Source organism: Sesamum indicum, linkage group LG3 (assembly GCF_026168435.1).
Source record: "Sesamum indicum cultivar Baizhima isolate 11 linkage group LG3, ASM2616843v1, whole genome shotgun sequence".
In the NCBI taxonomy this organism is placed as follows: Eukaryota; Viridiplantae; Streptophyta; class Magnoliopsida; order Lamiales; family Pedaliaceae; genus Sesamum; species Sesamum indicum.
Window position 1 is genome coordinate 365,332 of NC_142659.1, and position 24,749 is coordinate 390,080.

Sequence of the window (24,749 nt, forward strand, 5' to 3'; positions counted from 1 at the left end):
CCACAGATTTCGAGCACAATGTGAACATTTCCAGTTGTTCAATTCGGCTGTCAACAACAAGCATTCAGAAACCCAAGAGAAAGACCCATGTCCAAGACAATTCTAAGTCAAAATTCAAAGGCCGCATCTCTTGTACTATAAAACCATCCCAAACAATGCCTTTCTCATTCACTCTAGTTGTTTTCTGCTGCCTTTTTCTTGCAATCCCACCTATAATATAAATAAATCCTAGCAAAGAACGATAAACAAATGGTCCCCTTCAATGCGGTCTAGCATTGACTAAGTAGTCGTCTTACAAACAGACCTAAAGATGGAAAACGATTCACTAACTACCATGGATTGTGGATTAGTTATAGATCAGAATTAAACAAATATCAACCATCACGGTCACACCCATATTACTTGTCACGATAATATTACAAGCATTTTGTATGATCGGACACACATCATGATACAAGATATCTTCAAAGAATCCAGTTGCCAATCTTGTTAATGCCAAAATGGGAGATTTTCTTACCACCATGGTGCTAGACAATGTGGTTCATCCCACCAAGAGATGAGCTCCCAAGCCAAAGTGGAGTCAAGATGTAGACAACAGATGTACATTCCAAAGGCCTACTTTTCTGAGAAAGGGGACAACTGTTGGTTAAGAAGCCAGTGCTCACTTTCTGTAAATGGCCATGAAATAATATAGATAATTCACTATTTAAACTAAAGCATGACATCTTCCTTATAAAGCTTAGACGGACCCATTCAACAGTCACCAAGAATCTAAATTCAATGGCCTACAGGTGCACAGTGCTTGTAGCACTAAAGAAAAGGATGAAAGGGAAAGAACTAGGTCTAACAGTAGAAAAGAGATCAATCATACAATACGAAGAAATGTAGGACTCATAAAGTTACAACATGACAGGTCAATAGATTCAAATCATATGTTTGGGATAAAGTTTAACTATAATAGACAATCAAACATCCCAAGCAAATATTGTTCTTTACTCCGACACGCCAAAATTTTGAACCAGCAGCTTGACTGAATAGTGATTATCTTGATAAAAAAGAGATAAGTGGCCAGCATGAAAGGGAAGACTTGAGCATACTCTAGACAAAAAAACCGAGCCCCACCACCCACATTGAAATTCTCATGACTCTGAGGTAGAAGCAGCAGTTTGGCGGAGTCTTCGTTGATGAACATCCCAGTTATACACACGAGCAATAGTAACCTGACCAATGCACAATATAAAAAGGAAAACTAAAAATATGACATAAAACCATCGACAGTGGAATAACAATTTAGCATGATCTCTACTTTACACATAATGCTACATTCTATCTTTCCGGAATACTATAACTTTAAAATAGGTGAAAGTGTTACGCCTATAACTGTAATGAACATCTGTGCCAATGGTGACTTCTAACTGAACAACTCAGAAGCCAAACAAGAATAAAAAAGAAAAAGGATAATAACTGACATTTTAAACTTTGATATGTATATCTATGATTGAACGAAAAACATCCATCATAACAGCGCAAAAACTGTTGCAACATGTCACAAATAACCCAATTCACTATCACTTGATTCCTTAGAAATTAGAAATTCTCCATCTACATTTCTCAAATGTCTTTGAAGATAATGCCCACACATTACCTGAGTAATTGTCACTTGATCCCTTAAGAATTGTAGATCGGCAATAAGAACTTCTAAACTTGCTTTGGCATTCTCCAAATTTTTTTGAAGGAGCACAGTTGCCTGCAGAATGAAGTTTTTGAGATCTCATATGCCAAAGGCAACTATTGAAGAGAAGTCTTGAACAAGTAATACCTCTTCACATGAATATTCCAGCATGACATTTGCTCCAAGCCATAGACACACAGATTCTGCTTCTTCGACTCGAGCACGAGCATAAATGCCTTCGGATACTTCAAAATCGGCAACAATAGCCTGCAACCAACATCAAGCTGATGAACACAAACAGCTCAATTATCAAAATCATGCAATGGAAGTACAGTAACAATCTTTAGCTAAATATTTGTATGATGTACGGAGTTAATATTTGACACGATATATTTCATAAGCACTTCGTGAAATTAGCTTTAGTATTGAAAAAAATCCAGAAGACTACTAGAATAAGAAGGAAAAGTTGTTTGAAGCAATTTAGTATATCTGAAAGTCTGTTTCTCCCTTTAAAGACATGCATATCAAACATATATAAATTCACTTCTTTTTCTCAATTTAGTGCAAATAATTTCAGTAACTTGCATGACAAAAATCACAAGGTGAAGAAAATACTCCAAGAAACAGTTAAAAGTTTAAGAACAAACCTCACCAGTTCCCTTCTTTGCTTGCAAAGTTGCAACGACGTCCAAGCATTTTTCAATGTCAGGTATTTTTGCCTGTTGTTTTATCATAAACAAATGGCTCTCAGATTTCCCAGTGCAAGAAGTAGATTTTGTAAATGCCAAATCAAAAGAAACTTTTCCCTCAAAAATGTAGTTATTGATTCTTAAGTTCAGGATATAGGCAACTGCATATTTCCAGGTTGTGGCTTCATGCAATAAGCTCAGAAATTTGTTATCCTAAATATTAGACTGAGGCACAATGCTGGTGTAAAGTGCTCAAAACAAGCGTCAACTTTCTTTCTTGGAATTAGTATCAGCAGCAGACGCTAGGATTAAACAAAACCAGCATATACCCAACTAGATCACAAGAAAAGCTAAAGCCAGCAGGACACTTGTGATGCATACCAGTTAGGGAATGGAAAGATGCAATGATTGGCCCATAAAAGTACCAAATAACTTTCCTTCCTATAAAGTTAGAAAAAGTCAAACCCCAGTACCTGCATCAAGGAAAATGGCAAGCGTGCAAGAAAATGTGCATACCTGAAGATCCCTCTGCTGTGCAAGAAGTTTCATCTCCACCACTCTGTATTGCTGAAGTCTACCGTGCATTTACAGAAAAAAAGTAATAAGAAAAACCAAAATTAAAGAATGTGAGCTTACAGGCAACACATAATCCTAGTGCTTCGGCATGTTTCAGGAGAACAGTGGATAGACCAACAATACCAACTTGACAGGAAGGTCATACAAATACAAATCTTTGCAAAAACTAGTACTGACATTATCTGCAACACTCTTAACAGCCTACTATAAACCCCACTAAAGAATACCGGAATGGATTAAAGTTGGAACATTTTGCACCTGGCATAAAAAAGCAGCACATAAAATATCGAGAGAATCAATAAAGATCAATTTCCTATTGGGCTACAGTTTGCAAGAAATATTAGGCCTCAGATTCCATAAATTCATAGGTCATCAAATGAGAAGTCAGAAATGCCTATTAGAGCCAGAAACCAAACCTTGCTAATCACACACAGAACTAAGAAAATCGTCTATTACCAAACATCCAATTCCCTGAAGTATAAATCAAAACATTCAATCTCTGTTCCCTTATCTGAGTAACTTATTAATTTCTTTGACAGCATTCACATTCTAGAACTCTCAATATAGCATCCGTCATCCTGTTTAATGCAGAGCAAATTATTTGCACAATTCAGCATTTCCATCAAATTCCAAAAGAAAAAAAAAAAAAAACCAGAACTTTCCCACTCACTTCAATACTAAGCTTCTTCCACAATTTAAAGTACAGCAAAATGCAGAATCTATGTTTACTTAAGAAATAAAAAGTGATCTAATTGCTGAGCATAACTTGCAGGACAGAACTGAATATATGCATCTCTAGACAGGAAAAATAGTTAAAAACCTCTCTTGTAAAAATGCAAGGGCGGCGTTGGCGTCGAGATTTAGCTGAGAGAGGTAGGTCTGAACATCTTCAACAAACGCCGCCGCCGGAATCCCTCTCCTCTCCGTCGCGCTTGCTGAAGTTGACATTTCCGCCGCCTATAGATACAGTGTAGTGTGTTTCTGTGTTCTCTCTACTCTCTCTCTCTCTCTCTATGTTGATTTCTTTTCCTTTTCTCTTTTAGCGATGATGACGGTGGTGTTAGAGGAGGATTCCAGTAAGCGTGATTCTCTTTCACCCATACTTGAGCTGAAGTCTACTGAAATGCGAGTCTCTATTTGGGCCTACTTTCGTAATGGGCTTATCTTGGTGGGCTAAGTAACCAGCCCAATCAATTTAATCGGATCCCTAATTTCATCTATAATTGAACCCTTAAAACTATATAGTTACATTTAAATCAAGAATTATGACAATTTTTTTCATTAGGAAATTCTATTTTGTATACTATGAAAAAAAATATAATTATATTTTGAGAATATCTCTAATTTCCCAAAGTTCATTATAATCAACACTTAAATTAAAAAAAGTAATTTTTATTTACCAAGAAGCAATATATCCAAACACCATTATAAATTAACTATTTTTTATTCTCATCATCATAAAAAATGTCTAGTTCCGATTATAGGGTTTTGATTCAAAAATTAGCCACGTGGACTTAAAATACAAATTGGACACGCATTTTTATACTAAATTAATCATAAATATATCATGAATTTTAATTATGAACAACCTCATAACGTAATCCTTTTTTGTAGTAAAATGGACTTCATATATTGTTGTCCAGAAGCCCAATCACTTCTAGTGGGCTGATTTGCTTGTGGACCTGGGTAACTTTTGCCCCATTTTTAATTAAATCGATACCTGGGAATCCAAACTATTTATCCATGGATTACAATATTAATAATCCTTTGGTATATTTTTAAAACATTATTATTTTTATTCTTTAACTTTACCACTATAAGTTTTAGTTCTGTAATTATATTATTTTATTAAGTCTTTTAAATTTCAAAATTAATGAGAAATAATTTGAATTAGAATTTTTTACACAAATTTTTGGAAATTGACTAATTTTCAACAAATTATATATGTCTACAGCCACGTGTAATGTCACATGACCATTAATGCTGATTTGTCATTATTTAAATATTAAAATTCTAAAAAAATAATAAATTTTATAATTTGAATTAAATTTTCCATATAATAAATTCATTTGTTGAAATTATATTATTTACCATAAATAATATTAAATACATTTTTATATTATTTATAATTAAAAAATAAATTAATTTTTTAATATTTTTTAACCTTTTTTAATTACTTTTAGTTAAATTAATATTTATTTATTTTTTAATTGCCTTAGAACACCGCAGTTGGCAAATTAGTTAAACGAATATCTTATTTAAAAAATTTAACTTTTGAAAAAAAATAATCATATAATACTTAATATGTTACGTGAATGTGTTGGGTGCAGCAGTGGAAGATAAGAATGAAAATGAGGTCCATATCAAGTTACAGAGCACATCAAAGTGCTTGGTGTGATTTATACCTAATTGGTCCATTTGTAGGACAAGATTCCCTATTTAGAGGCTAACATTACAATCAAATTAAGAGATGAAGGGCCAGACATTGCTAATCAAAGTGACAACCAATTAAAATTTGTCTATATTAATTAGTATGGTAGAGAACCCTTTTTAGGGTTCCACACAATAATATGCTTTAATATCAATGTGGGGTTAGGTAATATTTGTCTAATCCCATCACTTTAATCTGCAAGACTCTATTTGGGGCACACCCCATTCTTCATTTAACCTAAACTTGATAATTATATCCCTCCCAAGAATATTAAAAGTTATAATTTGGGTAAATTACAAAGAGCTTTTTTTAAATTTAGCATAATTATAAATATTTCCTCGCTATTTGAAAAACCATCAATACCATCTTGATTTTATAACAATTTCTCCAAATTCGTTAGGTTTTAATCTATTTTTTTAATGAACTTATCAAAATGTCTTTGTTTTCTACATTATTTTAGGGACTAAGTGGATAAATTGTTTACAATTTAAAAAAAAAAGAAAAAATCATCTGCTTCGTCCGATTTTTTTATATTTTCTAATTTTTTTTTAAAATATATATAATAAGGGCAAAGTTGATTATTTCAGACATTCATTTAAGGATACGTACTTTTATCAAATATCAGAAAAGTATTTATAATTTTTTAAACAATAACAAAATACTTATAATTATGTTAAATTTCAAGAAAATTCGTTGTAATTTACCCGTATAACTTATAACTTTTAGCACGGGAGTGAGCATTTAGTCCAAAAGTTGGTAATGGAGTGAAGGTTAGGTTTTACCCTCTATAAGGAATCATTATTGACCTCTGCGATAATTATTATTGTCGCAATAAAATTATAACAGACATGCAATACTGAAACCGTTATAAAAGTTAAATATTTAAATTGCATTATTACTAATAATTATAACTTTTAACACAGTGATAGAAACTCAATCCCACAAATGAAAATGCCAAAATCCATATCCATTTATAACACATCAAATCATACAATGGGGGAGGGGGGGGGATCTATAATTAGTAACCAGCTATGGAATTCTGGAAAGCATAAAGTAGGTAAATAGGTAAGAAAAAAAGAAGAGAAAACTACCAAGAGACAAACAAATCAGTACTTATGGACATAGGAATAAATCAAGAATAGTTCACTCTCCCCATTGTGCTTATCCTTGTCATTTCAGATAATTAATTCTACACCATCCATTTAAATGCAATTATTTTCAATAAATTAGGTGATTATTAATTTCTAATCTATAGGAAAAAAACCCCTTTTCGATTAAGAAAGTAAGAGGCCGTTTGCATGATTTACTACAAAAAAAAAAAAAAGATTAAATTACATAAAAGAAAAAAACTTTATATTTTAAAAAGCTCAGTAAAAAAATCCCTCTGATTTAAAATAAGGCAAAACACCCCCTTGTATTTTAAAAATTCAGCTCAATTGCCCCTATCTGTTAAGTACGATTAACGGTGTTAATTTTTTGATAAAATAACCGTTGTGCCCTTATATATTATATATTATTCTTTTTTTAATGACAGTTGAATCCTTATTGATTATATGAAAGCAGTCATATCTAATCAATTAGTTTTAACTATTAGATCTTAATTTTGTTTTGAAAAAAATAAGAATTTAAATTTATTAATTTTAAATACATATTATAAAAAATAATTTTTTTTAAAAAAAAGAAAACCCTACAACCAACATCGCCCCACAACCCCCGCTGCCTCTCCCCGCCACCCCAACCCCCACCGCCCCTGCCAAGTCCAATTCTGACGACGTTGCAGTCTACCAAATGCGATGACGACATCACCCATAAAAATAAAGAGGGCGACGGCTACGGCCGGCTGTCGCCCCCAGATCTTGCAATGTCGCCATTGCCCAAACAAAAGAAAGAGCATCGTCCCCTCTTGTGCCGTCGCCCCTAATTTGTTTGTTTGTTTTTTTTTTAATTTAATTAACTCAATTATAGTTAGTTTTAATTAATTTAATTATTAGATATAGTTAGTTTTAAATTCTTTTAATTAACTTAATCGTATTTAGTTTTAATTTTTTTAATTAACTGAATTATTAGATATTTAATTATTATTTTGTTTGATATATTTATTGAATCTCCTTTTTCTTTTAAACATATACAATACTAATTTAAATATAAATATTATTTATAAAAAATAATATAATGAAAAAAAAGTTTAACCTAAATAATAATTTAAATTTGGTATATTATTTAAAATATTTTTATAATTAGTATATAAAATAGTTTTTATAAAATTTAGTATATTATTTCTTATAATGTAACTTTTTTATATTTTTGGGTATTTTATATTTAGTATAAATATATGTTTAAAAAAGAAAACAATGTATATAAATATGTATAAAAAAAATATATATTTTTATCTTTTTGGTATTTTTAAAAGTTTTTGAAATAAAAAATAAAAAATTAATAATTTTATATGTAACTTATTTCATATTTTAGTTATAATGACAAAAAAAATATACACAAAATAAGTTAAAAAGGCCTTAGTCTCTTATATATAGATATAAAGGGTATTTTAGTCCAAAATGACTTAAATATTGACCAAAACAGCAGAAATCGACAACCAAGTGCACCACCTGCGCGTTCAGCCACATTTCGTCAATTGTTAACAGAATGGAACTTTTTGCTAAGATTTTGAAATCGGAAGGAACTTTTTTGTCTATTTTCAAAATACAAGAAACGTTTTTACTAATTTAACAAAAGACACGGGATAAAATGGAATTTAGCCTATAAAAAATGAGGGCGGTTAGAAGGGCATTAAGGCCGATACAAAGACTGGACAAGGTCTGCTCCAATCACTGTTTGATGTTGTTAGATTTGGACAGTGATTTCAGGGCAAAGGTTATTAATGTTGTAGTTACAAGTTGGGACATGATAATTATTGTCCGTTGGATCTCTATATTCAAGATCAATTCAAGACATAATAAAATAAATTATTAAATTTAACCATATGCTTCGCTTCCTTCCTCACAAACATTATCAAACTTCACCATCTTAATTTTACTACCTTGTACAAATCATTTTAATTTAACCTCAATTTTATACATAATTTATAATTTTGCTTCTATATGTATAGGAAGTTGCATTTTTGTCCTGTTGAAATATATTTTTGCAATTAAGTCCTCTAATTTTTTTTTTCAATTTCCAAAAACACCATGTGACCCAAATAAATTGGGGGCTTGACCAAAATTCTGATGTGGCACTTTGACAATAGGACCAAAAATTTTGCAAAAACAAAAAATAAAATTGAAACACCAATAAAAATTACAACTTTAGTCCTATAATTTTAAGGAATATAGTATTTTTGGTCCTATTGTCAAGGCACCACATCAACATTTTGATTGGAATCACTAATTTATTTGAGTTGCGTGCAAATCATATGGTGTTTTTCTAGTAATATTAGCAAATTACGGTCATTTTTGTCCTCAATGTGCCAAGTTTTTTTAGTTATAGAATCTAATTGAAAAAATGATCCCAACAGGATAAAAAAATGTCACCCCCTCCATATTTACAGGATTAAAAGTATAATTTCTCTAATTATATGTAATAGGGTTAATTATACTTGGACTCCTTTTAAAAATATAGAATTACAATTTTCCTCAAAAAACTGTTAAAATTACACTCGTAAAATTTCTCCATTTACAATTGTCCTCTTTCCATAGAGTTTGGAAGAAAATATTGATTTCATCAAAAAGATCACATAAATTCTAATTTTATCACTCGATTCAATATTCTCTTAGTAATATTTTATACTTGTAAAGAGGTATAAATAAAATATATATATATATATATATATCAAAAGGGTGTCATTATAATAAAATATAATTCCCAAATTATATCCATTGCATAAAAAGTAATCATCAATAAATGAAAAAAAACTAATAATTTTTTGTGTTTTAGTTTTATATGAATTGCTTTTGGTGTGTAATTGGGACCCAAACCCAATAGTCCATCTGCAACCAATTCTTCATTGATGGATGGAATTGGCATGAAAAACACCAATTATTTGATATTTATTTATTTATATAATCACTCCAATTAGATGTGAATTTTTTCTGAAAGATGCCAAACTCAGTTTTTAAATAAAAACTCTCTTTTAACTTTTGTGATCAACAAGTTTCTTTTCTTGTTTTTTAGGTTCTTGATACCCACATGCAACCTAACTAAAACATTTCATTTCTTTCCATTTTTTTAATTAAGAGCAACAATAATTATGTATCATTAGTATTTGGGATAATTACACCACCTTCTCGTGAAGTCTGATGTAATTACACATAAATATCTTGTGGTTTGAAAAATTACATCTAATATTCCTGATTTTATTTTCGTCTAATAAATAGATCTCTCTATTTGTAAAAAACCATCAAATTTACTAATATTAGCAAAAAAAAAATATTAATAAAAATCTATCTTTACCCCAATGGACTTAATACTAATTTATTTCAAATTAAATAAATATTTTTCTCATCAAACTATCCTTATACATTTTAATATGTTAATGAATGTAAGGAAATTTATCTTCATAAGTCAATAATTAACCAATAGGGAATGAAATTTGGATTTTTATTATTGTTATTATTATTATTGCTAATATCAGCAAATTTGATTAATTTTAACTGACGAATAATTTATTTATTAGACAAAAATAAACATCAAAGGTATTATATATAATTTTTCAAATTACAGAAGGCTTAGATGTAATGTTACTGAATTTTGGAAGAGGACAATGTAGTTATTCCTTAGAATTTTAATAAATACATCAACTAATACACTCATTACAAATCAACAATCACTAAGAAACAAGGATTATATTTCCTACATTACAATGACGTAAAAATCATGAGAAATCAATACTATCTACCATGATTATATAAAATCAATATAAAAATTTAAGTTTTTAGCTATGGCCAAAATATTTATAATGATTTTTAGCTGTAGCTAACGTTTCGGCTTCGTCTACAGAAACAACAACTAGTAGTCATTGTACAATCATAATTGATCAGTATTTTCTATGATTTTTTACTTTTAACTATCGTAATTAATTATGACAAAAAGTTGTATTTCTGCTAGTAAATTACCATAAATATATAAGTGATATAAATAATCATATATTTGGTAAATTTAGAACCCGTGATCTAATACTTGTAGGTCATAGAACTCAGCCAAGCTGCAATCAATACCTAATTAATAATTCATATGTAGAAAAATGATACTGTAATATTATGAGTGTAGTAAACCCCCCCCCCACCCCCCCATATATATATATATATAAATTTAAATTTGTTGATTAGTTTTTTGTTGGGAAGAAATGAACAGAGTATGGTAGTTGGAGAGATTGAAATGATTGAAACTTGGACCCTAAATTAAGTTGGAACAAAATTGGGTATGGATATATATATATTGCATCATTTCTAGGAAAAAATTAGCATGTGGGTTATCAACTTCACCAAACTTCATTTATTACTTATTCATCAATCAACAATTTCAATTTTTTGCCAGAGTGATTAATTAGGTAGCTGTCATACATTGGTTCTATATATATATATATATATATATATGTTATCCATTTAATTATGAGGTATATAGTTAAAATCAAATTAAATTCCCAATATAGGACTCCTAGATCATGAGCATCTCTCTAGAGAGGGCTTACATATTTTAATATAACATAAACTATAACCTAAATTATCACCACTTTTTCTGAAATTTAATATAATTATAAATATATTTCGTTGTTTGCAAAATTATAAATACCTCTTGATTTTAATATTCATGTAACAATTAGTCCATTTTATTAGCCTGCACTAGGTTTTCATCCAATTTTTGCAATGAACGGAACGGAATGCTATTTTGAATTGTAAATTATAATTTTTGAGAATTTTTTAAAATATTTTTATAGACTAATATGCCTAATACTTTACTCATCCTCAATCTTCTTTTTACCTTTTCTCAAACTTGTTTTCTAATTAAAAAACAAACAGTATCAGTAAACTATCAATTTTCACCTCACTGTTTAGGGCTACATATTTATTTTCTATTCGAGGGAAATTTTTGTAATTTTTTAAAGAATAAAAGGATATTCGCAATTATGTTAAATCTCATTAAAGGGGCTGTAATTTATCCCAAAAGTATTATAAATCAACAATTGGATACATTAAATTAAAATAATAATTTCGAGGTTATCTCATCCTCAAAATATTATGCTAATTGGTAAAATAGCTTGTGATAATCAACTCACAATGGTTTTTTTTCAAAAAAAAAAAAGAAAAAAGAAAAGCATGTGAGTGAATTCTGATTTAATTCCATAAAGTTGGGTATGCATAAAATGAACATTTCAATTAATAAATAATAAATAAAACCTTTTGGCTTCAACCATCTTCTTTTTCACACCAATCCGCCTAATATGGTTACTCGCTTTTGAGAACGACTTATGTCTCCTCTTACTTTTTCCAAATCTTTTCTATTTCTACTTTTTATATATATATTTGTTGTATAGTAAATTCGGACAAAGTTTTTAAGACTAAATATAAGTGATTGCTAAATTTCAAAGAGTGAAATACGACTTGAATATCTTAATTTAATCAGAAAAAATTTGTTTGATCTACAGTAGATTTGTAGTAAGTTAATCAATATTGATTTTCATTCAATTTTTGTTGATATTAATAAATTTTATTAACAGATATATCTATTTATTTAATAAAATCAAACATAACTTCCCATAGAGATTTATGTGTATTACACAAAAAAAAAAAAAAAAATAGTGTTATTATTACAAAATATAAATACATGGCGAGAATGACGTAGTATTCAAGGATGAGGATGGGTGTAGATGTTCTTGGACGGATTGCTAAATCCAAAATCAGTAAATTATAAATTGTGATTGTGAAAACATTCCACCTCCTTAATAAGCTGACTTTATTAGGTTTTTATTAAATTTATTTTGAATTTCCCAATTAAAAAATTTTCAATCATAAGATTTTTCTTTTCTTTTTTTACCAAAGTCGATCAAGCAATTGCTTAATTGGATTATTAGAAACTTAAATCCAATTCCCAGGAAATTAAGTTTTTAAAAATTTAGTTACCATCAGTTCATAAAAAATGGTCCATGAGGGGATGAGAAAGAAAAAATCAGGAAAAAGAAAGGTAGAGTAAGGTGAGAGAGAGAGAGAGAAAAAAATTATAATTATGAGTGTATTAAAAATATAAAAGTTTGCGAGAAAATAAATATGAAGAAATTAGGTGAGGGATAAATATGATGTAGTAGGTTGAGAGAAAAAAAAATATAATTATGTAATTATTATTTTGACCAAATTTAGTTTTGAAGGAAATAAATGAAATAAAGAATAAAAGCTGAGAATGAATTGGTTGTGACTAACACAAGTAAAAAAATTTGATCGATAATTCTTTCTAATAAAATTTGATTGAATTATTGACCGTAGATAGTAGCAACTCAACAAAAAATGTTAAAAAACAAGTGTTAACCATTTACTATCCGACAAGCATTCGGCATACTTTGAGGTCCCTTTATCTCATAATATTCAGATAGATTTGTCATTTTCATTACTACACTTTGTATATTTTGGGGCGGTGTGGCCTAGAAAGTGATTTGATTTCACAACCCAACTTCCATATATTATTATTTCAACCCCAAAATACAAACTCAGATACTCCAATTTCTTAAAAAGGATGGATGGAACCAAATGAGTTTGACAACCTTTGATTGCTACACCCCAATTCCATCTAATGTGTAAGTAAGAACCATATGACTTTGACAACCTTGCTGGTTGCTGCCCCCCTAATTCATCCATGTGTCAATCTTTCATAGCTTGTTTCTTACTCAAGTGAGTGTGATATATTTTTTGTGTAATTGATTATTTTTCAATCACATAATATGTATATTGCATTTGAATATAATTAATTCAAATTAATGAAACCCCATTTGGGTTCAAATTTATCACATCCACTCCTTCCAATGCGATATTTTGTCACTAATATGCATAATAGCAACTTGAGACCACACTCCAACTATTGGATTGGCTTATTGGGGTTGTGATAATCCCTTTTGCGTTATATATATTGGGTAAAGATTCGAAAATCAATTTTGTTGAGGGACCCAATTGCAAAATTTAAAAAAGTTGCCACCACGTGAATAAAGAGGATTGCGACCTTGGTTCCTTGCACCTAACCCACATTATTTCCCTTTCTCCTAGTTATCTCCATTTCACAATTTTATAATAACATTCAAGTACAAAACTAATATCATAAACTGTCTCCGTTAAATGTATATCACATTAGAATACTGATAAGGGGGAGAATATATGAACAATAGCAATTGAAGAAAAGGAAAAACCCATATCAGCTAGGGGAGCTTGAGTTGGGCTGATTAGGGCCGCCACCAGGAGCCGCGGCGGAGCTAGAGGAAGAAGAAGAACCGGAAACAGAGAGTAGCTCGGCTAAGGCAGTCATAGCTCTTACCTGCAATGGCGACAAAATCAACAAGTTATAATAAATTTAAATAGCATATAATTTGTATGATACAAAAATAAAATTTCGAGAAATCTAATAATGGATTAATTAATATATACAAGAAGAAGTAGAACTTGAAACATGCGGCAATGGATCGTCATGAATTCTTGTTTGACTTGAATAAAGGAAGTTACAGAAACAGTCATCTTCGGGCATCTTTTCTGTAAATACATACCTGCATTTCAAGCGCGGCTATATAATCAGTCGCCTCCTCCAAAACCACCGGCAACGGTTCTTTCCGGCAACCGGGAACCAACCTACTTAAAACGCGCGCCTTGCGCTGAACGGCCGGCAAAGACTTGGATTTCAAACGCAAAATTTTCACCTTAGATTTCTTCTTCATCCTGCTACTTCCGCTGGTGATAACCGTCATCACCTTAGTCTGTTGTTTAACGATGTTATTCTTTTTCATAAACTTCAGCTTGAGCCGGTTCGTGAGTATCGCTCGGCTCCATCTGCTCCTCCCTTTCGCCGTGGAGGCTAAGACTCTGTCCGCTGCTTCGCGCACTCTCTTCGGACCCGACGAGCCGCTGTTGTGCCGGACTTGGCGCAGTGCCTGAAGCAGTTTCGATGAGTAGATTTGCTGCTGCACGTCGGATTTCCACTGGACGGAATTCTGTCGCTGACCGTTATTGTTGATATTTTCCCCCGAATTTTGGCTTTGGATTTTCTTCTTTTTCTTCCTTCTGGTTGATGAGCGATCGGAATTTACAGCTGGATTCGATGATACCAGCGGTGACGTCATCTTCTACTCCTTTTATATATATATATATATTGAAGAAATTGATTTGGAAATTCGGAGCTGCGATTCAATTCAATGCACAAAATCGAGTTAGATTCAAAAGTACTGCCAGATTCAAAGAGGTATCAGATAAAGTAAAAGGAAATTAATGCACTCAAAATCAAATACTAACAACTGATTATTAGCAAAAAAGGAACGATTTTGGTGCTAAGCTAATCAACTTCTCAGCAAATAATAGTCTCATATACAGACTTCAATCGCTCATAATCAAATTGATGATGGAGACTCAAAGGAACAGAGAGAGATTCACCAAGAAGCAAGCATTAGTACAGTAATTTAAGACGCTCAGAAAATCAATCGGAAAAAGGAAAACAGAAAGGATTAACAAAATAGAGCCAAAAATAAATAAATAAATAATCATCACCTCTAGAAAATTGAGAATCTGTGCTTCTCGTATGCTGAGATTAATTCATAGGAAAGCGAATCCAGAGAAACATTCATGCGTATCTGCGTATGTAATTCAGTTATATTTCGTTGAGGTAGGGGGTGGAGAGGAGGTTGGTGTCAGTGGAGAAGAAATGGTGGAAGAGTGGGAGAGGAGGAAGCTTTAAAGGGAATCACGGGGAGGGGGGGGGGGGGGGGGGACGCTGAGGCTCATTACATGCCTGATGCCTCAGCCTCTCTATTTATGCCCTTTGATTTTTCAAATTGAATGAATCAATCAGTTATCATTGTGTGTTGTGTGCGTTTCTTGAAATGGACATTAATTAATTATTTTGGAGTCAAACAACTTAATTTTCCAAATTTAATCTTTTATTTTCTTACAAATTAATAGTTTAACAATCGAGGAGTAATCACTATTTTCAACAAAATATAATAAGAGTTTTTTCAAAAAAAATAAAAAAAATGAGTAAACTAAAGCCACCCAAAACATTTAGCATAATTCTAAATACATCATCATTGTTTAAAAAATTATAAATAACTTTTAAATTGAACGTATGTCTGAAAGTTCATTTTGTTAGCTAAATCCAAAATAATTCCTTTAGGTCTTCTAAATCCAAAATTAGGCCCAAAACAATCAGTTCATGTTTAAATTAGTGAGCTTGTTTAGACGTATTAACGTAAAAACCAATTTAAAATCATTTCAATTTCTAATATAATGAAATAGAATGTTTTATATTGTAGAATAAAAAAGTTAAAGAGTAAATTATATTGATATTTTCAGAAATTATATTAAAAATACATAAATACCATCGTTCTTTTATAAAATTACAATTATACCTCGCAAGTACAACTGCACTTCTAACTCCTCAGGGGTGTAGCTATATTTTGCGAAAGATAGAGAGGGTATTTGTGTATTTAATCTAATTTTAGGGGGTTAATGTAATTTAGGCAAAATAAAAAATTGATAAGGAGGTAAAAGTTTTGATTGGTTGGGTGGGATAGGGGAGTGGCCCGCGCACTAACGCCGATGACCCATTTACATGTCCGTTTTCTGTCTCCGTTACTCCTCTTCTCTGGATCAGTCTCTTGTTCGCCTGCTCAACTGCTTCGCTTCTACTTAATTTCCTTTTTCTCCTTCATCGTATATTTAATAAATAAATCAAATTATTCGATCATTAATTAAATTAATTGATAAAAATTTATTTGAATTAATTTATTAAATTTAATAAATTAAAATTGAAATAAAAAATTTATTTGGTGAATTTTCTGCTCAACTTGAGCTCGATCCGATTAGTGCAAAAATAATAAAATTATATTTAAAAATATTAAATTACTACGAGTTCGAGTCGTGTCAGATGCAACTAAATTTTATTTCAACTTGATTAATTCATATGGATATATTTTTTCAAATTTAATAATAAGTCAAAACAATATTGAAACAATAATATGTCAGATTTACAATCCTAATTATACTGCCATACCAATTATTTAATCACTCTCCGTCAATTTTCCTTATTACCACTTTTGGAAGAGCATTGAGTGTACAAAATTCTTTACCATAGTTATGTTTATATATATATATATATATTTGTGATAAGCTCACTCGAATTATTGTGCTTTTTAACAACGATAAATATTTAAATGTCTAAATCGCATTATTTATGGATTCATTCATTAAAAATAATGAAATAATTTATATTAACATCTTAGTACAAAATATATTATTTTTAGTTTGTTAGAAATAAAAAAATGTTATTATAAAGGGGAAAAGAAAGTATATTATGGATTATCTGCGCATCAATATATTAAAACAATTCTATATTGATGTGGACAAACGTCTCACATTGATTGTATACCAGGAGTTTGAATGGCTAATAAGCCCCATGTCCTCCTCTCCCTAGTGAGGTGCTTTTTAGGACAAATCCATCAGGCTTATACGAAGCTAGAGTGAACAATACATTGTACAATGAGCTCGAGTGGCTAATAAATCCCAAGTTCTTATATGAAATCAGAGCAGATAATACTTTGCGCAATGGTGCGCATCAATTGAGTCGCAAGCCACATCACATATAATATATCTTTTTTATATTGTGATATAAGCTTTTAGCTCCTATATTTTTAATTAGGTTTAATTCAATTTACTAAATCAACAAATTACCTCTTTAATTAAAAAAAAAAGTAAATTATCTCTATATTTTTTAAGATTTGGATTTTAGCTAGATTAACAATGTTTTGGTAAGAGAATAAAATTTTAGACCAATTGCATAAACCTCTGTATTTTAAAACCCAACTGAAAATCTCTTGTGCTTTAAAAATTGGCTAAAAACTCGATTTATTTTCTTAAACGTAGCTCACCTTCCCCCCATCCCCCATTCACGGTGTTCAATTTATTTATCAAGTGACCGTTATACTCTTATCTATTATATATTATTTCTCAGTTTAACGACCACCTGATCTTTTTTTTTTATATTCTATAAGAGGCATCAAATTTAATTAATTAATCTCAATCGTTAAATATTAAATTTATAAAAAGAAAAATTTGAGGGCTTAGACTTAACCTAAAAAAACACCATCCATGCGTATACCCCACTTTTCATTAGTTTTGAATGAAAAAGAGATTTCGTGTTGAATTTATCAAAATATGAGATGAAATTTCTGATTATTTTTAAAATATAAAAGAATTTTTAACTATTTGGCAAAAAATAAGGGGAAGATAAAAATGGAGTTTAGCCAGAATTTTATTCTTATCTTTGTGGACTGGTCGGGGTACCGACACCAATTTGTTTAATTACAAGGAAAGCATCAACCAACGAAGCCTTCCTTTTCTTAAAACAAATAAAAGTATATGAATATTTTTAAAATAATAGATATGTTATTATGATATCTAGTCCCTAATAAAATAATATTTTTAAATTAATTAATAATTTCAAACAAATAAAAAGATAATATATATAAACAAAATATCTATATTCGTACAACTTGAACCCATTAGAAATCAACGAGACATCATGTTTGGTTGCAAACTTCAATTATTGACAGATAATTAGCAATTTTTTTTAAACGAAATTATAAATGCAAATGATCCACAATCCACATTACACTTCTCTTTGATTATTAAAACATGTAAATTAGTGCTTTTTAAGCTTTTTACAAAGTGAGACAGGCTGTTTTAAGTATAAGCACAGCCACCTTAATTATTTATCCTATAAATAAATATTATTTCATGAAACAAAGAGGCATTTTTTTTTCTTTTGTTTTTTTTTGTGGGGGCATCAATAAAGCTTCACATATTCTTTAACAATTTAATGGAATTTAGTGAGTGTGCGCAAATTGTTGTTTTTTCCATTGCATTAACTCAAAAGTCATAAAAAGGGTAGCCAAAAAGCCCTGTTATATGGTTGGGAGTTGGGTCTTGGGACTTGGGATTTTTAACTTTTTTAATATCATAATATTTTCTGGAATTCTGTTCCCCTTCTCTCTTTCCATTTTCATGATTTCAATTATTTAGTTACTCATCTCATGAAAATTAACACACCAATTAGATAAAATTATAATTTTAATTTTCTATGATACAAGGTTCAATATTTTTAATTTTTTTAAAATGATATTAAAATTAAAAAAATTCGACATATTTAATCCTATACTCTACGTGATTTATGAGACCAAATGTGTTGAGTTTTTTCAATTTCTGGACCATTTTGAATATTCGTAAACCATATGACTAAATGTGTCGAGTTTTTTCAATGTTGGGACTATTCTGAAAATTTCGTAAAACAGAAGATCAAAAGTGTTGAATTTCTATCCCCGAGACTAATTAGTGCAATCTCGTCCACAGATCAAGATGTAAGTTTAATTTCACCAAATATTTTGACAATAATTAAAATCTAGGGTATAAATATGATAATATTCGTTTTTAACTATTAGATCACAAAGATAAATGTTAAGTGGAGCACTTATACCTAGCTAGTGTTTTTTCTATATTAGAAAAGAGGTAAATGAGGTAGTGTAGGAGCCAAAAGTAGCTTAATGGTGGACCTTTTTCTTAATCAGAAGGAACATTATTAAGCCAAATTATAATTAAATTCTAGTCATCCATCATCATAAGGTAGCCAGAGATGATATATATTGCCCCCCTACACCATTAAACAATGAGCAAGGGAAAAACCATCCATCAAATGAGGGCTTAATAATGTTATAGACCCAAACCCCTAGCTAACAATATGGTCTTCTCTTGTTAGTGGCTATGACTTGGAAATTCACCTGACGCCCAAAAATTGAATCTTATTTTTCCCATATTTCTATAAATTGAAACCAAGTAGAATCGACACAAAAAATCATGTCTTCCGCAAGTGAATCGAATAGGCCAAATGAAAAACCAATATGCTACTATTGAAAAAAGGGTCAATTTTTTCTCCAACCAAAAATACTTAACGGCAACGTACTAGGCACGTGACCTACATTGTTAAATTGTAAATTAAAAAATGTATGAGGACCAAAAATATTAACTTTTATAATTTATGGGACTAAAAGTACTAACCCCATAATACATGAGATAAAAAATGACATGAGTCTAACTTATAAGACTAAAAATACTATTTCTTCTTTACTTGACTATAAATTCTAATATTATCTTATGTGTACATATATATATATATATATTTGGAGGGAAACGATCAACATAACAACTTTTCTTGATTATAACAATAAAAAAATTTAATCGTCGTGGAATATTTGATTTGAACTACAATTCAAATAATGGGTCGGTCACTCAGTTTCATCTATCACTACAATCCCACTGAAATGTCAGCTAAGACAAGGATGAGTCCATAACTGCAGCCCCATCCAATAGCAAACTGGATTAGGATTACTTTCCGTAATCAAGTCATAGGTATATATACATATTATTACAATATATTTTTAATGTTTTGATCCTGTAATCTACTTTATGACAAGTCGCAACTTATTCCACTTGAATTATGATGTTTCGATAATCTTCGTTATACTTCAATTCAACATTTGTATACATAATTTTTTTTGTACATCCTTAAATAATTTTCTGTTACGACTATTTTTTGGTAATTTTATTCATATTTTACTATAAGTAAGTTAATTAGTTGATATGCAGTTGTCCCTCTTATGTAGAATTAGCGAATGAGGCACACCCAATGTATTCGCAATGTGGGGATAGAATTTATTTAGCATTTGATGTTAGTAATTATATACGAGCACATTTTTGCATATAAGTGCTAAAGAAATTTTAATTTAATTTACGTCAACAAAAATGTGGTAAGTAAATGTAAATTTTCTAATATCAACAAAAGATAAATAACATATGTCATGGAAGAGACATTGAAAGTGATCAATCTATGTGTCATTTGTCGTGGAGGAAACACTGAAAGTGAATGAAAGGTTGAAATTTCAACAAGCATGCAAGGGGATAGGATTCCTACGTTTAATTATTTTTTCGCCAGAAAAAAATTTAGTTTTGGCTACGAACTAAAATTGTAATTAATATTATTATTGACTATAACTAAACAAAATTCGATGCAAAATTTAAATTATTTATTATAAAACCATTTTTGTCATGACTATGAACCATAGCAAACATTTTAACCACACTTACAAAAACCACGACCAACAATGATTGCATGGATACGATCAATGACTATTTACTACAACTATTTATTTTTAACTATATTAATTAATCATGATTAAATATTAAATTTGTTCTTGTGTTTCTCATTCAATTTGCATAAAACATTGTGTTTGTAATTTGTAATTAACAGTGAGACCTAATTTAAGGTAGCCCAAAAAAGTGTTGATTAGTTAGAGGGATATGCAATAGTTATCAATTGTTTTCCCTTATCCTCACCACATAATTTGCTTTCCCAGAAAGCATGATTAGGTTTGATATATACATACTATTTTGTTGATGGGATATTAATTTGGACAAGTGCAAGGGAGGAAGGAAGGAGGGAGAGATATGGAGAAACGTCTACATGCTTCTTGTTACTGCACATGATGTTCGAGTTTGAGCAGACAACATTATTCAGCAGCATTATGCTCAAAATTCAGGCAAATCCAACTTCTGGGTTTTAGTTGATCATGAACACCAGAAAATTATGTACTTTGCTCTATTATTTATTTATTGTTGAAATAACAATTACAATTAAAAAATAAAAATAAAAATTTTAAGTTGAGGTGTCGCTATCCTCCCCACATAGGCCCCTCTCTCTGCCGCTTCCTCTAGCAACCCTTTTATGTCCTCCGTCCTAATATATTGAGGATTGGTTGGGGTTTTGGAAGAGCTGTCGACCTTCTAATGATGGTTGTCCCTTTCTCCTTCCCCTTGTAGGGGAATTTTTAGGAGCTCTTCACTTTTACCCTGTTGGGATGTAGTACAATGCGCCTTTTCACCATTTTTAAATTAAATTTCAATAGATTACGAAAATTTAATGATGTATAACTTATTTCAACACAAGGAAGAATGATATGAAAAGTATCCCTATGCATGCTTCTTACTTCTATGTCATGCTTCATTCTACATTCTTAAGGTTATTTATAGGGTGTTTGAGGGGAGTGCTTCGTAGGAAAAATCGTGAGGAGAATCCATCTTGGTATTCGGGGCAAGTTTTTTTCTGACAGGCCCAATGGTAAAGTGGGGACCTCCCCTTCTATGAGCTGGTACAACGATCATGTGCGAATACGAGCTGGATGAACAGAACGTCTATGCGTTTTGCCATTCCTTCTGATTTTCATATCTTTTCAAACAACTGGCTCGATTCCCTCCTTGTAGGCCTTTAGGTTTATCCTTCGGAGTCTATCTCGTACGACTGGCTGGGTACCCTCCTTGTAGACCTTAAGATCTATCCTTCGGGATTTAGCTCGCATAGCTTGTGCTGGCCCATTCTTCGTACATTTATACCCTCACTCTTCGACTTAGGTTAGCTTCGAACAGGCCCTCCTGTCATCTAGGGGTCCTTTCCTTGTTCGAAGGGTTATTGCAACATCAAATATATACTAATATTTTATCATATGAATACTTATAACTTCAGTCATGATATGTGGGGGTAATGTTGCGAATGTCGTTCTTATACCTTACTTTCAGCTCAACTTGATCTTCAGATTAGTATTGGACTTACACTATTAATCTAGGATTTTTACAACCTAGCTCTAGTACTTTCAAAATCCGAGTATGTATAGATCCATTATGAACGTCTGATTATTCTAGATTGTGATTCACGTGGAATCATACAATTGGAAAAAACTTAAATAACTATCCTTCATGCTTCAGATACAAATTTTGCTGTCCTAACATTTTTACGACTTTAAACACTTGTTTCTTTAATACCTATTTGACTTAGGCAATATCAAAATTTTCTCACTAGGGTTCTGGTGAGGATTTTTTTATATGTCTCGTATTCGAGAAATTTGAGCCATCATTTGCTTATTAGATACACAACATTCCCCTCAATTCACTGAAAAGACAGTAAATCGATAAAATCATAACCTTATAACCTACCTTCTTTTTAAATCACGGAGGGCTATATTATGCATGTTTTATTCTTCAATCATGATCATAAGGATGAATTACTATATACATAATTTTGAGAATTGGGTTGTCATTAATTAATCGAAAGAAAATTCCTACAACATTATCCAACTATACCCATAAATATGAAATTACAATAGATTATTATTATTATTAAGTCATCCAGTTAGGACAGGTAACGAAGTTAAAGAGGTTGTAAGATGTAAAATTAGCATCAATCATTAATTCATTTAAATGAGTTGCAGGTGATTAGAAAAGAATATCAAAATTTGTTGGTACAGCGCCTTCGGCCCTCCCCACTACCAAATTATTTCATTAAAACATCCAACCAACAGACAGGACAACTACTATGCTCTTAAATGCATTCCCAAATCGACCTTTTACCTTTAATCACTATATATCACCATACTCATGCTATATATATATATATATATATTCCTGATATTAATTGCATACAATTAGAAATTTGTGGGACTTATAAATTTTAATACTTTTTTTAACGTGCCACAAAAGACAAAGTAGGTGGCATGCTGTATTATTTGGTGCATTTTTTATAAAAATTATTTGAAAACAATCTTTCCTGAACTCCTCTTTCGAAAAAAAACTGATAATGTCGGCCTCATCAGACGAATACACCATCTGTCATCATTGCTTTCCATTAAACAATGTTAGTGGACTGAGCTGCATTTATGGGCTCTTCACCAATTCTCCGCCCAATTTAACAAAGCCTGCTGATTCGTGTCTCAGACTGACCAACTTCATTTCTTCACATTCCAAGCCCATTCAAAACCCTAAATTTCCACTATTTAACTCGGTCTGTAAAATTCGCGTTGATCTCTCTCTCTCTCTCTCTCTCTCTCTCTCTCAATGTTTTCGTTATGGAAATCCTCTTTGAATCTCCGCAATTAGGGTTCTCCATTTCATATACATATTTGTGAGGCAGAAAGTTCCAGTTGAGTCGCTTCGCGAACCCAGGCGCAGTGAATAACATACAATTTTGAATCATTTCTTTTCTATATTTTTGAATTGAGAATGTTTGAATTTGAGGGGGTTTTATTCCAATGATGGCATGAAATCTTTGAGACCTGATTGTCTATTATTTGATGACAATTACAAGCATTTTCTTCTGAGGATATTGCCCCTTTTCTTCACATTTTTTCTTCAGAAAAACAAGGAAAAGTCTTTTGAGTTTGATGATTGGTGTAAATATGTGTATTTGTTTTTGCATCTTTTGTTGAATGATGTGACAGTAAATGATGATGATGATTGCACTGGGCTCTGAGCAGTTTGTTTGTAGAAGCTGCTTTTTGATGGACAATGCAGCCTAGAAAGCTATATCTGATCTCCCTTTTCTTTTTCCTTTTTTGGTTTTCCTCCAATTAATATATACTCTGTTTCTTTCTTTCTTTCTTTTTTTTTTCTGCTTCTTCTCTTAAAATACAAGTTACTTTTTAGTTTAAATTACAGTAAACTCTCCTGAGGTGATTATTAATATAATTGTTTAAAGGATTATCAATATTTTTGCTTTTAATGGTGATTTAACAATTAGTTCAGTTCACAATTAGTTTAATTCATTTTTTTTGGTGGATTCACCAAGATATCATTATAAATCATATATTGTAATTTTATTTTTTAATGGAATAAATGTATAATTTCTTAAACTTTTTGATCCATTTCTTCCTTTTTTATAATTTTTTATTTTTTTTAAAAAAATAAAAATACAGTAAAGACAGTTGATGATTTTAGCTTTGAGACTACATGATTTTATGAGTATTTTATAATTTTTTAAATAATTGTAATTATATTATATACTTTAGGGAGAACTTGTCGGAATTTATTCAATTTTATTTTTATGTAAGTTTATTGTAATTTACCCTTTTATTTATTTTTTATGTTTTGATGATGTTTTTGATCGTCTTTAAGGCAATGTGTGGTAGTGGATTGTATACATGTTGAATGTGATGAAGTGATTGCTTTCATTGGATAGTCTGTCCGTCAAATGTCAAAAATGCAATAAAGCAACCCCCCTACATGCAACCCTCATCGACCAAATGTCAATCTTATAAATGGAATGTACAGTCCTAATT

General features: G+C 30.7%; 2 protein-coding genes and 2 non-coding genes across 4 annotated transcripts; 2 read left to right on the forward strand and 2 right to left on the reverse strand.

The window, feature by feature from the left end:
• Positions 1 to 844: 844 nt before the first annotated feature.
• On the reverse strand, positions 845 to 4,020 carry LOC105156837 (prefoldin subunit 3). Its single transcript, XM_011073072.3, has 6 exons — positions 3,758 to 4,020; positions 2,878 to 2,935; positions 2,320 to 2,391; positions 1,820 to 1,939; positions 1,646 to 1,747; positions 845 to 1,220 (listed from the first exon to the last, which is right to left on the reverse strand). The coding sequence occupies exons 1-6, from the start codon at positions 3,883 to 3,885 to the stop codon at positions 1,140 to 1,142; spliced, it is 561 nt and encodes a 186-aa protein (XP_011071374.1). The 5' UTR covers positions 3,886 to 4,020; the 3' UTR covers positions 845 to 1,139.
• Positions 4,021 to 13,644: 9,624 nt separating this feature from the next.
• Positions 13,645 to 15,304, reverse strand: LOC105156838 (transcription factor bHLH148). Its single transcript, XM_011073073.3, has 3 exons — positions 15,091 to 15,304; positions 14,100 to 14,726; positions 13,645 to 13,873 (listed from the first exon to the last, which is right to left on the reverse strand). The coding sequence occupies exons 2-3, from the start codon at positions 14,667 to 14,669 to the stop codon at positions 13,754 to 13,756; spliced, it is 690 nt and encodes a 229-aa protein (XP_011071375.1). The 5' UTR covers positions 14,670 to 14,726; positions 15,091 to 15,304; the 3' UTR covers positions 13,645 to 13,753.
• An 8,415-nt stretch (positions 15,305 to 23,719) lies between these two features.
• LOC148788556 (small nucleolar RNA R66) lies at positions 23,720 to 23,796 on the forward strand. Its single transcript, XR_016065023.1, has one exon. It is a non-coding gene; the product is annotated as a small nucleolar RNA R66 (small nucleolar RNA).
• Positions 23,797 to 23,911: 115 nt separating this feature from the next.
• On the forward strand, positions 23,912 to 24,007 carry LOC148788557 (small nucleolar RNA snoR118). The gene has a single exon (XR_016065038.1). It is a non-coding gene; the product is annotated as a small nucleolar RNA snoR118 (small nucleolar RNA).
• Positions 24,008 to 24,749: the final 742 nt, after the last annotated feature.

What these genes read in the sequence shown, in the direction of transcription:
- LOC105156837 (XM_011073072.3), bottom strand. Translation starts at nt 3,885, where the DNA reads ATGTCAACTTCAGCAAGCGCGACGGAGAGGAGAGGGATTCCGGCGGCG. An exon ending in CTTGCATTTTTACAAGAGAG is followed by an intron (nt 2,936 to 3,757) that starts GTTTTTAACTAT and finishes AATGCACGGTAG; the next exon opens with ACTTCAGCAATACAGAGTGG. An exon ending in TGGAATATTCATGTGAAGAG is followed by an intron (nt 1,748 to 1,819) that starts GTATTACTTGTT and finishes TTCATTCTGCAG; the next exon opens with GCAACTGTGCTCCTTCAAAA.
- LOC105156838 (XM_011073073.3), bottom strand. Translation starts at nt 14,669, where the DNA reads ATGACGTCACCGCTGGTATCATCGAATCCAGCTGTAAATTCCGATCGC. An exon ending in TAGCCGCGCTTGAAATGCAG is followed by an intron (nt 13,874 to 14,099) that starts GTATGTATTTAC and finishes TCGCCATTGCAG; the next exon opens with GTAAGAGCTATGACTGCCTT.